The 14,114-nt window shown below is 45.7% G+C and overlaps 1 protein-coding gene across 1 annotated transcript in view; it reads left to right on the top strand.

Annotated features, from left to right (window-relative positions):
* Positions 1 to 14,114, top strand: part of LOC120398653 (pyroglutamylated RF-amide peptide receptor-like) — a 109,215-nt gene that overhangs the window by 86,804 nt on the left and 8,297 nt on the right. The window contains exons 2-4 of the mRNA XM_039526208.1: positions 6,685 to 6,843; positions 10,699 to 10,760; positions 13,834 to 14,069. Coding sequence (XP_039382142.1) covers positions 6,685 to 6,843; positions 10,699 to 10,760; positions 13,834 to 14,069 — 457 coding nt within the window. The remainder of the gene's footprint in view (positions 1 to 6,684; positions 6,844 to 10,698; positions 10,761 to 13,833; positions 14,070 to 14,114) is intronic.

Genomic DNA, 14,114 nt, shown 5'->3' on the forward strand with positions numbered 1-14,114 from the left:
CAGGAAGGAACCCCAGGCTGGCAGGGGGCTGAGACCCCAGCTGGCAGGAGCTGGCAGCTGAAACACCAGATGTGGGCTGGCGGAGACGCTCAGCCCATTGCCGAAACCCCACAGCTGGGCGGGCTGACCTGCTCAGCCCACCCCCGCTCTGGGGTTCCGGCTGCTGGCCCCTTGCCAGCCGGGGTCCTTGCAGCCCCACTCACCTTGCTTCTGGTTGGAGTTCCAGCGCAGGCCCCCTGCCAGACAGGGTCCAGGCCTCCGGCCCTGCTCAGCCCTACCAGCCACCAGCTCCACTCACCTCAGTTGCCAATCTGGGGTTCCAGCTGCTGACCGCCTGCCAGCCGGTTCTCAACTGATCGCTCCAAAGCCTGTGTGCAGCTTAAAGTATCCAAATATGTGCCACCAGACACTGGAAAACTCAGCAAGGAAAAGCAAGGACAAGGATCACACTAAACTAATAAGATCTGCATTTTAATTTAATTTTAAATAAAGCTTCTGAAACATTTTGAAAACGTTGTTTACTTTACATATAACAGTAGTTTAGTTATATATTACAGACTTATAGAGAGACCTTCTAAAGAAGATTAAAATGTATTACCGGCACACAAAGCCTTAAATTAGAGTGTATACATGAAGACTCAGCACACCACTGCTGAAAGGTTGCCGACCCCTGTACTAGATCAAAGCTAACTCAGGTCTGTCTCCCCGCAATGCAGCCACATCTCTGATTGCAGCGTAGACAGTGTTACTGTTCAAGTTAACTGCACCTGTATTTCCCCTCCATGGTCCAACGAGGGCCTTCTCTCTTGGGTTTTCAGCTCCCTCAGCCGTTGCCTTTCTTAGGTGGAGAGCTGCATCTCTCTCCCTTCTCACTGGGATATTTCCAGCCAAGCCAGTTCCCGGCCTTCACTGTGTTATTCCCAGCAAAAGACAGTCTGCCTAAGCAGACCTGCATCACTTCTCTCCTCAGAGATGGGACCAAGTGCAGTTGCTACAGTTATAAGTTACCACAACATTCTTTCTGTGCAAGCCAATTTTATTCTGAAGGTAAAAGCACTGCCAAGAAAGTGTGTTAAACACTAGAAAAGAACCTACACACCTGCTAGTAAACTTTCCTGAGATCGCCCCCTGCTCCCTTCCACACTAAGTTAGTCCTTCAAACCCCACACAGGGCACAAGTTCAGAACTGCCTCAGCTCAGAACTAGCACCCAGTCTTATGCAGGGTGACCAGATGTTTTATAGGGACAATCCCGATATTTGGGACTTTGTCTTATATATGTGCCAATTACCCCCCACCCCCATCCCAATTTTTCACCGTTGCTATCTGGTCACCCTAGTCTTATGGGACTTAATAGGTGAAAGTCCTTCCAACCCTTCCTTAAGGTTTGGGGCCCTCTGTGGACCAGAGGTCCTGTCCATTTGCTGGATCAGAACAAGAGCCCTGAGTCTGTTCACCACCAAGTTCTTTTTTTTTTCTGTCAGCTGCTCTCTAGAGAATCCAATTTGAACATCTGAAGCAGTGGTCCCAACCTTTTTGTCTGGCGGGCGCCAGACAAAGGACCGTGGCGGCGGTGGAGCACCCGCCGAAATGCCGCCAAATTTCTGCGGCATTTTGGCGGCGACACCTCTTGATGATGTCGCTTGTTGGCGGCAAGTGGCGTCATTGAGAGGCGTCGCCGCCGAATTTCTGCAGCGTTTCTGCAGTGACACCTCTCGATGACGCCACTTGCCACCAACAAGTGACATCATCAAGAGGCATCGCCGCCGAAACGCCGCAGAAATTCGGCGGCATTTCGGCGGGTGCTCCACCGCCAGCCAGGATGCAGGCGCATTTAGATGCCATCGCGGGCACCAAGGCGCCCGCGGGCACTGCATTGGGGACCCCTGCTCTGAAGAAACAGTGACTAGGTCACCAGCTCTCCAATGGCAAAGCTACAGAGGGCTGATAACAGGAGGAATTATTTCAGCGAACCTCCTCCTCCTCCTCAGGAAGTTACGTACAACCTCACAATAACACACACACACACACACACACACTTGCATTTTGAATACAATGCCCCCCCCCCGGCTATTAAACTTGATTCAATAAGGTTTACCCAGGATATTGCAGATCTGTTGCAGGCAGATTCTAAAACAGCCCAGCCTACCCAAGCTGTCAGTGGGTGGCAGCGCCACCCAAAATTGCCATAGTTCTATTTGCTAGAGCCCCTTCCACTCCCACCCTGGCATCCCCCCGGGGCTATCGCAAATAGTGGCTGCTTTACACAATGCCTGCACTAAGGGAATTCTTCCCCTGATATCTCCTGGGCTTTCACGGCTTTGGTATGCTTAGGGTGATCATACCTCCCATTTTGTCCAGGATAGTCCCCTTTTTCAGCTCTGTCCCGGACGCCTCTACTTTTTCACCAAAATTGGGCATTTGTCCTAGTTGCAAGGCAGAGCGGAGAGCTGCTACCCGGGGAGTGGGGGCTCAGCTGAAGGCAGGGTTGCCCACCCGCAGGAGAGCGGAGAAATTTGCTGCTGCTGGCAGGCAGCGTTGCCTTCGGAGCTGACTGCCTGGGTGACGCAGAAGTTGGTGGGTCAGCCCCAGCCATGGGCAGCACGGGGCTCGGGCGCTCAGCATCAGCCCTGGGCGGTGAGGAACTCGGCAGATCAGCCCTGAGGTCTGTCGGTCAGCCTCAGCCCCATCTGTGGGCAGCTTGGGGCTCGGGTGCTTGATCCCAGCCCTGGGCGGCATGAGGAGGACAGCTCTGGCGAGCCCTGTGTGCAGGAAAGGCGGGGGCCTCAAGTGAGCCCTAGTCCATCCCATTTTTACTTTAAGAAATATGGTCACCCTAAATGTAGGGGGACTGCAACAGGGCCCCAGATCACACCCTCCATTTCTAGCTAATAAAAACATTTACCCTAAGGGGTCACTCCTGCTCCCACTGAAGTCTGTGGGAGGTTTGACATTCATTTCAGTGGTGGGGTGATCAGCCCCAAAAAGAACTTCTAATGACCATGGCGACTATTCACTATATTATTTGGCGTATGCAAACCGGTCAAGCCAAGCCACAACGTTCTTATCAACAATGTTCAAGGCACAAAGACCACCAGGAAATTGAGTTAGTTAGTATTCACTTCATGCAGATGTCTTTCAATATTCTAGCATCATATTGGGAGATTGGTAGTATTGTACCCAGCATCTGGCATCGGGAACAAAACACAATTTCAACTGATTCTCACGCAAAAGAAAAACCAGATAAAACCTCCATCTACTGATGCTAGCATGGCTGATCCCTGTGTGTGCTTTACACAATGGCCATGTGATCGGATTCATTCAGAAGGCCATTCAACTTTGACTGGCACGATCAGACTTCAGTGTCAAACTTTCCCCTCTTCTCCAACAGAACTAGCACTCTTGAGAGCTTCTCATTCCACTGTTATGAAATGCAGGGTTTTGGTGGTGGGGAATTCTGCTCTGTTATACTGATGTAAATCTGAAGTCAGGTGGAGTGACTCTGGATTTACACCAGCATAGTTTGAGCCCATGGTTCTAATCATCATCATAAAATTTCACCCTCAATCAATGGAGCGGCACGCTAAAAAGAGATTCAGGAGCTGGGGAATGCTAACCTAAAAACAGTTTTATAATTCTTCAGAGTAGCTTAATCCCAGCAAGATGACTTTGGTGGCCTGATAAATGATGCATATTCCATAAATTATCCGCCCTAAGTGCCTGATATCCAGTTGCTCTGTTCCTGCCTTTAGGAAGGGTCAGGGGGTATGGTGGAAGGTGGTTTTTAAGCCACCTTTGATATCTTATCACCCTGCTGCAGGTAAAAGCAGCCTTGGGGCTACTCTACCTTATGCTCTGCTTCACATGGTCTCCTGTCAGCCCTGGAAGGCAGAAAATACCCATAGTACTTCTGATTGGCCCTGACCAGGGGTGGCTCTAGGCATTTTGCCGCCCCAAGCACGGCAGGCACGCTGCCTTCGGCAGCTTGCCTGCAGGAGGTCTGCCGAAGCTGCGGGACCAGCAGACCCTCCACAGGCAAGCCGCTGAAGGCACCCTGCCTGCCGCCCTCGCAGCGCCGGCACAGCGCCCCCCACGGCTTGCCGCCCCAAGCAAGTGCTTGGTGTGCTGGGGCCTGGAGCCACCCCTGGCCCTGAAACCAGGCTCTGGGAGCAGGTTGGGCATAGAGACCTGAAGGCAGCTGTACGCTGGCTGTGAAGGCATTTGCAAAAAGGGGTATTTTCAGGGGACTGTTTCTGACCGCTGCATACTGCCAATGAAACAGAAGGAGGCTTTAATACCTCTAAGGCCTGGGCTACACTAACAGGGGGGTTCGAACTAAGGTATGCAACTTCAGCTATGCTATTCACATAGCTGAAGTCAAAATATTTTAGTTTGACTTACCTGGCCATACTCACGGCGGCAAGTCAACTGCTGCGGCTCCCCCGTCAACTCCGCTTACTCCTCCTGCCGAGGTGGAGTATGGGCGTCAATTAGCGGATCGATTTATCGTGTCCAGATGAGATGCGATAAATCGATCCCCGATACATCGAACACTACCTGCTGATCTGGTGGGTAGTATAGAAGTACCCTTAGGATGGAGATTCCATCACCTCCTGCTTATATAGCACTTTTTGCCCATAGATCTCAAAGCACTTTACAGAGGTGGTCAGTATCATTATCCCCATTCCACAGAAACTGAGGCACAAAGAGGGGGCATGACCTGCCCAAGGCACCCCAGCAGCAGAGCTCAGATCTCCTGAGTCCCAGTCCAGTGCTCTATCCCCTAGGCCACACTTAGCTGAAAGTTTAAGTGTAAATGAGAATCAGACCATAAGGCTAAAATGCTCAGTCCAGCCCCTGGCCTGAGCACAAGGCAGGCCTTGCTCTCCCCAGTCTGTGGACCCCAACGGCTGAAGATAGGGTCAGGGGACCCTGCCTGCCCAGACCTCTTTGGGCGGCTCTAGTGGGGCTTTTCCATGGGGCTGAGCTCTGTGTATCACCATCCTGTCACTGTTTGCACTATGGAACTGCACTGACTCCACTGCCTGGCTGCATTTCATACCTGCAGAGCTTATGATATGCTCTAGCTTGGTGCACTCCATATAATGTCTGAGTGATACTTCCCTATTACCATTAACTGGTGAGGTCTTGGCTGCTTTGGAATATTGATCTGACATCAAAGAAGCTTGCTATAGAAGTATCTAAATGTAAGGTGGTGCGTGTGTGGGAGGGGTTTTAAAGGTGATACTATTCATTATTATTGGGTTTTTCGGGTTACCAGAGTACTACTGAGCCCCAGTCATAAACCAAGATCCAATGGTGCTTGGTGCTGCATGGCTCTGCAGGAAACTCCACCTTCCTGCATTGTGTCGTGGAGTCCAGTGCATATCTCTGTAGCCGCCATCCTAAGGGCTATTGTGTTACCCGGTGCTGGAGGAGCACTGGAGCAAAAGCAGTGCCTGCACTAGGACATGTTGGCTAAAATTTCCCTTCTTTCACAGAGGGCTAGAAGGAATGTTGAGAAGTCATCATGCCCAGCCCCTCGCTGATTGTATGTTTTAGTTCTGAAAGGCTGGGCAGACATCAAGTGGTCAAAAATAATGTGTCAATTGCCCATTATCCCACACCTGTGCAGGAAAGAAAAGCATTGAATTCATATTGCAATTAAGCAGAAGCCTGCTGGACATGTGGCTGAATTCTCTCCCCTGTTTTCCTGCCACTTTGCAATGCTGAGGTGGTGCCCAGCGGCAAAAATCTGTCTTTAATTGGCTCACTGAGATTTTCCCAGCATAGGAATGCCTGCATACTCCTATTGACCCCTCAATCTGGTGTAGGAGCATGTCTGGGCAGAGGGTAGAGCACACCCGAGCTTGGCCAGTTCTCAGCTGATGCCTGGTCCTTTGGGGACCATACTACCTAGTGTATTTTAGAGTAGCCTTTAGGCTGCTCTGACTTAGAGCAGGGCTGGGCCAAGGCAGCTAGAAGGAATCAGGAAGTTACAGCTAGAGTTGTTGAAATAATGGATTTTTCTGTTTGCTGGCAATTAGAAACAGAAAAACAACAACCAACCACTGCCACCTGTGTGTGGGGGGGGGAGGGGTTGTTTGGGGTTGAATGCAAAATGACATTTCCTGAAAAGTTTTGGCAAATCCAAAAGTAAAAAAAATAGTTTGGGGTCAAACTAAACATTTTATTTTTTGACAAAATCATTTTGACAGTTTTTAAACATTTTTGATTTAAAAAAAAATTAAAGAAAATTTTGAAACAGAAAGTCATTTTGAACTGAAAAATCCAAACCATTTAATGTGTTCCAACTTTTCCCCCCAGTCAAAACAATTTGGTGAAACCTGCAGGAATTCGTGAAATGTTTCTGTGGCATTGAATCTCCATTTTTCACCAAAAATAAGTTTTGGCTGAAAAATTTCACCTGACTCTAGTTATCACCAATTCCTTGGCTGTCCCCTCCTCTCCTGGGCTAAGTAGATCTCTGCACAGTAAGGAATCAGGCTCAGGTTCTTTGACAATCCAAAGATTAAAAAGAAGTCCATGTATAGGGGACAATCTGAGTTAGAATTGAGCCACCAGCATGAATGAGGGGCCTGCTGAAATTTACGCCCACGCCTTAGGGTTAGGGTTTATTTCTGCCATGAGAGCCAGCACACTAAAATGTGTCTTTCTTTTCTAGGCCCTTTTGTGTGCAAGATGGTCCCCTTCATTCAGACCACCGCAGTTGTGGCCAGCACCCTTACCATGACATGCATTGCTGTAGAGCGGTACCAAGGAATAGTTCACCCACTGAAGATGAAGAGACAGTACACAAACAAGAGAACCTACAAAATTCTAGGTATGGCTGTGTATATATGTAGGGTAACTGGTAATGGGGCATGGAGTTTTGCACCTCTATAGTCTAGCAAACCCCAAATGTTCAAAGATCATGAGTCAGGCTCACCAAAAGCCATGAGATTGGCTTTCAGATCATGAGATTATGTACAAATAATAGATTTGAGGTTCTTTTTATTTGCCTTCTATTTATTTAAGGCTTTTTGAGCCTATAAGGTCCACTGAGGTCACCTTTTTGAAGCTTTCTACATAGCCACGAGGGCTAGAAACTTACTTTTTCTTTTTAAGAATGAAGGCTGAAATCATCACATATTCACTTGACTCCAGGAGCTGGGGCTTTAAGGAAAACAATAATCATCATGAGACTCATGACAAAATTATGAGAATTAGCAATGCCATTTCTAGGACATGTTCAAATCCAGCCCGTGTTGGACAAACATAGGTGCACTCCCATGGAAGCTAATAAGGGAGCCTTCCCATTAACTTATATGAGCATTGGCTTTGAGCCATTCTAGGTTGGTTGGTTTTTCTCTTTCATCAAAAATACAAGTCATTCAGACTGAAAGCACATGGTTTCTTTGTGTGTCTGGCTAAACACAACACCTGATATTCCATCTAAGAGAGGTCAGATTCTGACACAAATACACCAGTGCATTACACAATTTAATCCTCACTATTTTCTTGAGTCCACTCTAAGAATCTGATTCTGCACTCATTTACACCATCTTTACATCAGAATGATTTCAGTGGAGCGATTTCTGATCTCCCACCTGCTCCACCATGGAAGTGTGGGAAGAATCAAGTTTTCTATTGCTGCTTTCGAGCTCTACAGCACTATAATGACAGTGAGACTGATTCACAGAATCATAGAATATCAGGGTTGGAAGAGACCACAGGAGGGCATCTAGTCCAATCCCCTGCTCAAAGCAGGACCAACACCAACTAAATCATCCCAGCCAGGGCTTTGTCAAGCTGGGCCTTAAAAACCTCTAAGGAAGGAGATTCCACCACCTCTCTAGGTAACCCATTCCAGTGCTTCACCACCCTCCTAGCGAAACAGTGTTTCCTAATATCCAATCTAGACCTCCCTCACTGCAAGTTGATTCTGATACTCTTACTCACCCTGAACAACAGCTTGTTCCATGAGTGGCCTCACTGAAATCAGTGCTGTAGGATTTTGGCCCACTGTGACAATCTGGTTTACTTTTGCTCTTAAAAACCATCGGTTTAAAAAAAAATTCTCATGTCAGTGATGTGTGTTTTTTGTTTTAATTGGATACATTTGTCCTTTTCTCCCACTTGACTAGATACTTAACACCTTAAACTGACCTTCGCTGATATTCTGCTTCATTATTTTTCACTATTTTTATTGTCTTAAGGAGGGGAACTCTGGGCAGCACATCATATCATCCTTCACCCTCCATATAAATATTTATAATGATTCATGCAGCTTTTTCTTGCTATGCGGTTGGCAAAATTAAAAACAAAACAAAAACAGGATATTTCAATGGCATGGAGCCATTGAACCTCAGGTTCAATGATGAATGACACTTTGTCCTAAATTTATTATAGAACTCTTATGTCTGGGCAGAATAGGTCCCTGTGCCTTGGGTGATTTCAAACCTGATTGCACAAAAAGCACTGGGATGACACAATCCATGGATAAACCTGCATGGTTGGAATGGACTAGATGACTTGGTTTTAGAACTGGTCAAAAATTTTCCAACAGAACATTTTTCCATTGGAAAATGCTGTTTCACTGAAACAGACATTTTCTGCAGGAAAGTACCCGCTGGCAATGAAATTTCATCAAAGAAAAAGAATTGGAACCCAACATTTTGATGATGTCAGAGTGGAACGATTTGACACTCTCAGGCCATTCCATTCTGATTCCTCATTTCTAAATGACTTTTCATTTGGAAATGTTCATTTATTTTTAAAGTCAAAATCCAACTCTTCTGGGGGAATGCAATGGTTCCTCCTGCCCAGGCGAAAGAGATTGTGTGTGATTGCGTGTGTTGTGGGGGGGTGCGCCTGGCTTCCCCAGCCCACTCCCCAGACCCTAAACACCCATTCATCAGGAGGCAAAAAATAGCCCAGCGGCACTGCAGTTATCTAGTGTGACTTTTGGCTTTACAGCATTCAGCAGCTTGGCTTATTCAATGCTTGATCCTGCCTCCTCTGAAATCAATGACAAAGTTCCCTTCAGCAGGGCAAGGTCGGGCTCACCATAAGAAGAGCTTGTCGGTTCAGGACTTCTTGCATGCTTACGGGGTTTTCCGTTTCCTTCCCCTGCCTGCATAGAGGACCAGCGTACATAATTCTGAGCACTATGTCAATCCTCAAAACAGGACTTAAGTGGGACTTCAGGGTCCCTAGTCCTCACGCTGGCTCTCTGCACAGGGTAAAGTTCATCTTCCAAAAGAAAAACAATCTGCATTACCTGTGAGTTTGTTAAAGGGAAAGAAAATCCTTCGGCCTGAGTTACACCATGCCAGTGTGACACCACTGATTTCAGTGAATGTAAAAGGGGGCAGGGTATCTCCCTTTGTTTGCATCCCACATCTGGCTTTGTGCAGGCTTCAGGCAATTTTTCTGAAAGATCGATGAGTATTTAGCACTAGACCAAGGATAACACAGAGAGCTCAAGAGGTGGGAAACTTTGTGAGCTCTTAAATCCCTCTGAAATGAAAACATAATCATTGGCACTAAAATAATCTGTTGGGGTCTCAGAAACACATGCCCTCACAAAAGGCTGCGGGGAGACCTGAGTGAACTGCGCAGGCTCCATTCATCTTATCTCAAACCCCACAGTGGGATGACATTTCTTGAACAGTTGTACAGCGGGTGCAATTAACAAGAAAATGCCCATTCACCACCCCCAGTAGTTACAGCTAAGGTTTGATCCAACACCCAGTGAGGCCAGTGAAAAGCCTTTGGTTGACTTAATTGAAATTTCCTCACACCCACAGTTATTTCCCAATATAAGTATATGGAATATTGTGCAGATGAAACAATACAAAGTTAAGCAGCATGGAGTGAGACACATCAGTCCTTTTTAAAAAGGTATCCAATATATTGGGCCAAATTGTGCCATGATATACAATAGCTGCAATGGTATAAATCAGGGCAAAACTCATATTTACAAACACATAACTGAACCAAAATTTCATTGCACATGAAATTCACCCCTGCACAGAGGGCTAACCCAAGGTCTATGCACCATTTACATCCCATTTGAACCATATTTTGAGCACTTAAATGGTGCATAACCCATAGTAGAATTTCAGCATACAATCTTATTCTGCTGATTTATCAGTCTCCTTTACTCACACTGAGTAGTAGTTTTCTTTAGTATAGCTCCATTTAAATCAATGGCACTATTGCAAGGCAAGATATTACTAAGCATGAGCAAGGGAGGCAGAATGAAAGCATCAAGTGATTATTACTTTGGAACAATTTCCTTACTCTGAACATTTGATTTCAAGTGAATAACATCTGGAGTTGTTGGATCTGGAGACTGAAATACCTTTCATTTTAAATCAGGAAAGGTGTAAAGGATTAGATATTAGATTTTTAATCTGTAACTGATTCACCTTGACAATGAGTGAAGAATTCTCTGCAGAGAGAGGTAGCAACACCGGGTGAGCCCTGCAATTATGCATAATTAACAAAGTGAAAAAACAAGATGCTTCTTGATTCGCAAGCTCTCCGTTATCAGAAATCTAGATCCTCCGCTCTTTCATTCTCGCCAATTCACTTGGCAAAGTAAACACTGACAAACACCTTGAGATAAATGTTGAAAAGTAACTGTCATAATTGAAATAATTAATTCTTCCTTTCTTCTCTCTTTAAACAGGATTTGTATGGACGATTGCGGTCATTGTTGGGTTGCCCATGCTGTACGTTCAGACTCTGGAGGTAAATGCCAGTCACACATTCATGGAAGAGAAGGCTCATCTGAAAACTGCTACCCAGTGTTATAGTTAGGGTATGCCCACCTGCAATAAAACATCCAGGGCTGGTCCGTGTCACCTGATGCGGGCTGGCGGGACTCGGGCTGCCTCTGATCATGCCTCTGATTGCAGTGCAGATAGGCCCTATGAATCCTTGTGCAATAGTCTGATGGCTTAACTCACAAAATTCTTTGTCTGAGATCTTGCCACTAAGAAGCTTGTGACAATAGGATTGGCAGGCAGTATATGTAGCACTGTTATCAGATAGAGGGGCCTGATTCTCCTCTCCTGCCAGTTTTATACCAGAGTAATCCCAGTGACTTCAGTGGAGTTACTCACGATTTACGCTGGTGTGAGAGGAGAATCAGGCCCAGAATGAACAGTAAAATTTTCGAGGGGGAAATCAGCAGGTAGTTTCAAAGAATGATGCTTCTACTGGATGTCAGTCAAGCCACCAGTTTGTCCCTGACAGTGACTTTAATCACAGTTAATTGGGGTGTCTGAGTACAAAGCAACTGGGAACTCCTCTCCTTCCCCTCCTTTCCAGTGTGTCATTGTAGAAGTGGGAATTATCCATGCCCAGTGGCACTGCGCATTGCTGTTCTATATGACAAGCAGAAGTAACATGCTTTATGATATCAGCACTTAAAATCTTGTTCTGCACTACATTTAGTACAGCTTAGACAACTGGCCAGGTCCCCTGCAGTCATATATCAGTATAGCTTCGTTGTCTTAAATGGAACTTCACCAATCTACGCCAGCCAGTCCCTTAGCTCTGTTCTTCTAGTGTGAATCAGGAGCAGCAACTAGGATTTGACCCCAGCCTAACTGAGATCAGAAACAGTCCAGGTCCAGTTAAATCCTTATGGCAAATGTCAAGTGTGTAAAACTAGTGAGTTTTCATAGAGGTGATGAACCAGCGAGCAGATATTTGGGTCAAATGGACACTATTACATTAGTTACATGCATAAAACATAATGGGAAAAGAATCCTATTAGCAGACAGAGAGGACTATATCTCAGCCGTGCAGCTTCACTGAAGGCATACTCCGTTCCATACTTATGCCCATGGACCAGTGCCAATTTACAGCAGATGACGAGCTGGCCCAAAGTAATTTAATTGTCATTTAAATGCCCTGCTAGGAGAAGAGCTTTGTGTATGTTCGAAAGCACAATCTCTTTCACTAACAGAAGTTGGGCCAATAAAAGATAATACCTCACCCACCTTGTCTCTACTACAAGAATTAATTTTACAGATCTGAGTGCTTATTTAAATACCTTCCTGCCAGTAGCCTTTAAAAAATGAGGTATTTACGTTTTCCAGTCAGACAGTAAGGATGGGCATGAAATGAGTGATTAACTCCCATTCCCTCTGCAAAGCCAGTTTCTCTGCTGCATTTTGCATTGTTCCCTCTGCCTCTTTATAAGCATCCTATCCTAGAAATTAGGGGCTTCTTAAGCAGTAGCACCTCAGTTTGTAAAGCAGCATCCTCACTGATAAACCATGTCATTCATTTTCCACTTTACATGGTAATCAATATATGCCAACTGCCAGGCCTGTCTGAGTTTTATCTCACTATAACTCTACAGCAGACAGAACTATAAAACAGCTACTCTAGTTCGTAACAGAAACTTCCAAGACGCAGTAAGTAAAATTAAGTAGGGAGCTGGCAGAAGTAAGCTATTGCTGTATTCATCATGGGGTGCTATGCAGGGGATGTGACATCTAGAGCAGGGGAGACAGGGAAGGCAAGGTTCCTGGGTCTATTTGCTGGTTCTTCTTGTGACTTTGAGCAAATCACTTGGCCCTGAAAATGATTCAAGGGCTGGAAAAAAATACCTTCCAGCAAGAGACTTAAGGAGCTCCGTCTGTTCAGTTTATGAACAAGCTCAAGAGTTGACTTGATTACAGTGTATAAATGCCGACACTATAGGGCTCTTTAATCTAGGGGAGAATGGCATAAATAGAACAAGACTCAATGGCTGAAAGCCGAAGGCAGACAAATTCAAATGAGAAATAAGGCACATATTTTTAACAGTGCATGTGAATAACCATTGGAACAAATGGAAAAGGTTCAAAAAAGGGCAACAAAGATGCTCAAGGGTATGGAATGGCTTCCATACAAGGAGAGACTAAAAAGATTGGGGCTGTTCAGTTCAGAAAAGAGAGAGGCAGATTTAAAAGGTCTATAAAATTATGGCTGGTGTGGAGAAAGTGAATAGGGAAAGATTATTTAACCCTTCACATAAACACAAGAATTAGGGTCACCCGATGAAATTAATAGGCAGCACATTTAATACAAATAATAGGAAGTACTTTTTCACACAACGCACAATTAACACCTGTGGAACTCACTGCCTGGGGGGATGTTATGATGGCCAAAAGCATAACTGGGGTCAAAAAAGAACTAGATAAGTTCATAAATGATAGGTCCATCAATGGCTATCAGCCAAGATGGTCAAGGATGTAACCTCATGTTTGGGGAGACCATAAACCTCTGATTGCCAGAAGCCAGGAGGGGAAGACAGGGATGGATCTCTCCAAACTGCCCTGCTCTGTACACTTCCCCTGAAGTTTCACTGCCAGAGACAGGATACTAGTGGACCATTGGTCTGACCCTGTATGTCAGTTCTTATATAAAGTGACAATTTATATATAAGCAACTAAAATCTTTTAAATCTTGGTGTTTCTGGTTTGGGTTCAAATTTCAAGGTGTTGTTCTATCTACCTACCTACCTACCTAGCTTGGGGTTTTATACTGCAGCCCATCACCATGGTATCTGAACATCTACATAAAATCAATAGCAATAGCAAAGTCCTCAGTGGACTGCATAGAGTCTCTGGGACTCCTCCCCGCTTCTTGGCTTTTTGTTGGTTTTAGATTTGATTCGTTTCCCCTTTTTTATTTATTGTCAGTTGTGTCATTCTTGGTCACATTGATGATTATTTTCTCTGCCACTCCCTATCTGATGCATTGATGCAAGACTCCTGTAAGTCTCTGATCTTGTATCTTTCTCCACTCCACCTCCCACTCTTAGGTGAAATATGACTTTCTCTATAATATTCACCACGTCTGCTGCCTGGAGTCCTGGCATAGCATTGAGCTGCGCCGAGCCTACGCAATCTTTATCCTGGTGGCCTTGTTTCTGGTCCCACTCACTGCCATGCTGATGCTCTACTCCCGGATAGGATACGAGCTGTGGATCAAGAAACGGATTGGAGACTCTTCGGTGCTGAATGCCCTGAGTCGCCACGAAATGGCTAAAATAACAAGGTGGGTGCCCGCCTGTCTGACTGGCTTTAAATGGCACAGAAATAG

The sequence above is a fragment of the Mauremys reevesii genome, linkage group 2, assembly GCF_016161935.1.
Source record: "Mauremys reevesii isolate NIE-2019 linkage group 2, ASM1616193v1, whole genome shotgun sequence".
Taxonomy (NCBI): Eukaryota; Metazoa; Chordata; order Testudines; family Geoemydidae; genus Mauremys; species Mauremys reevesii.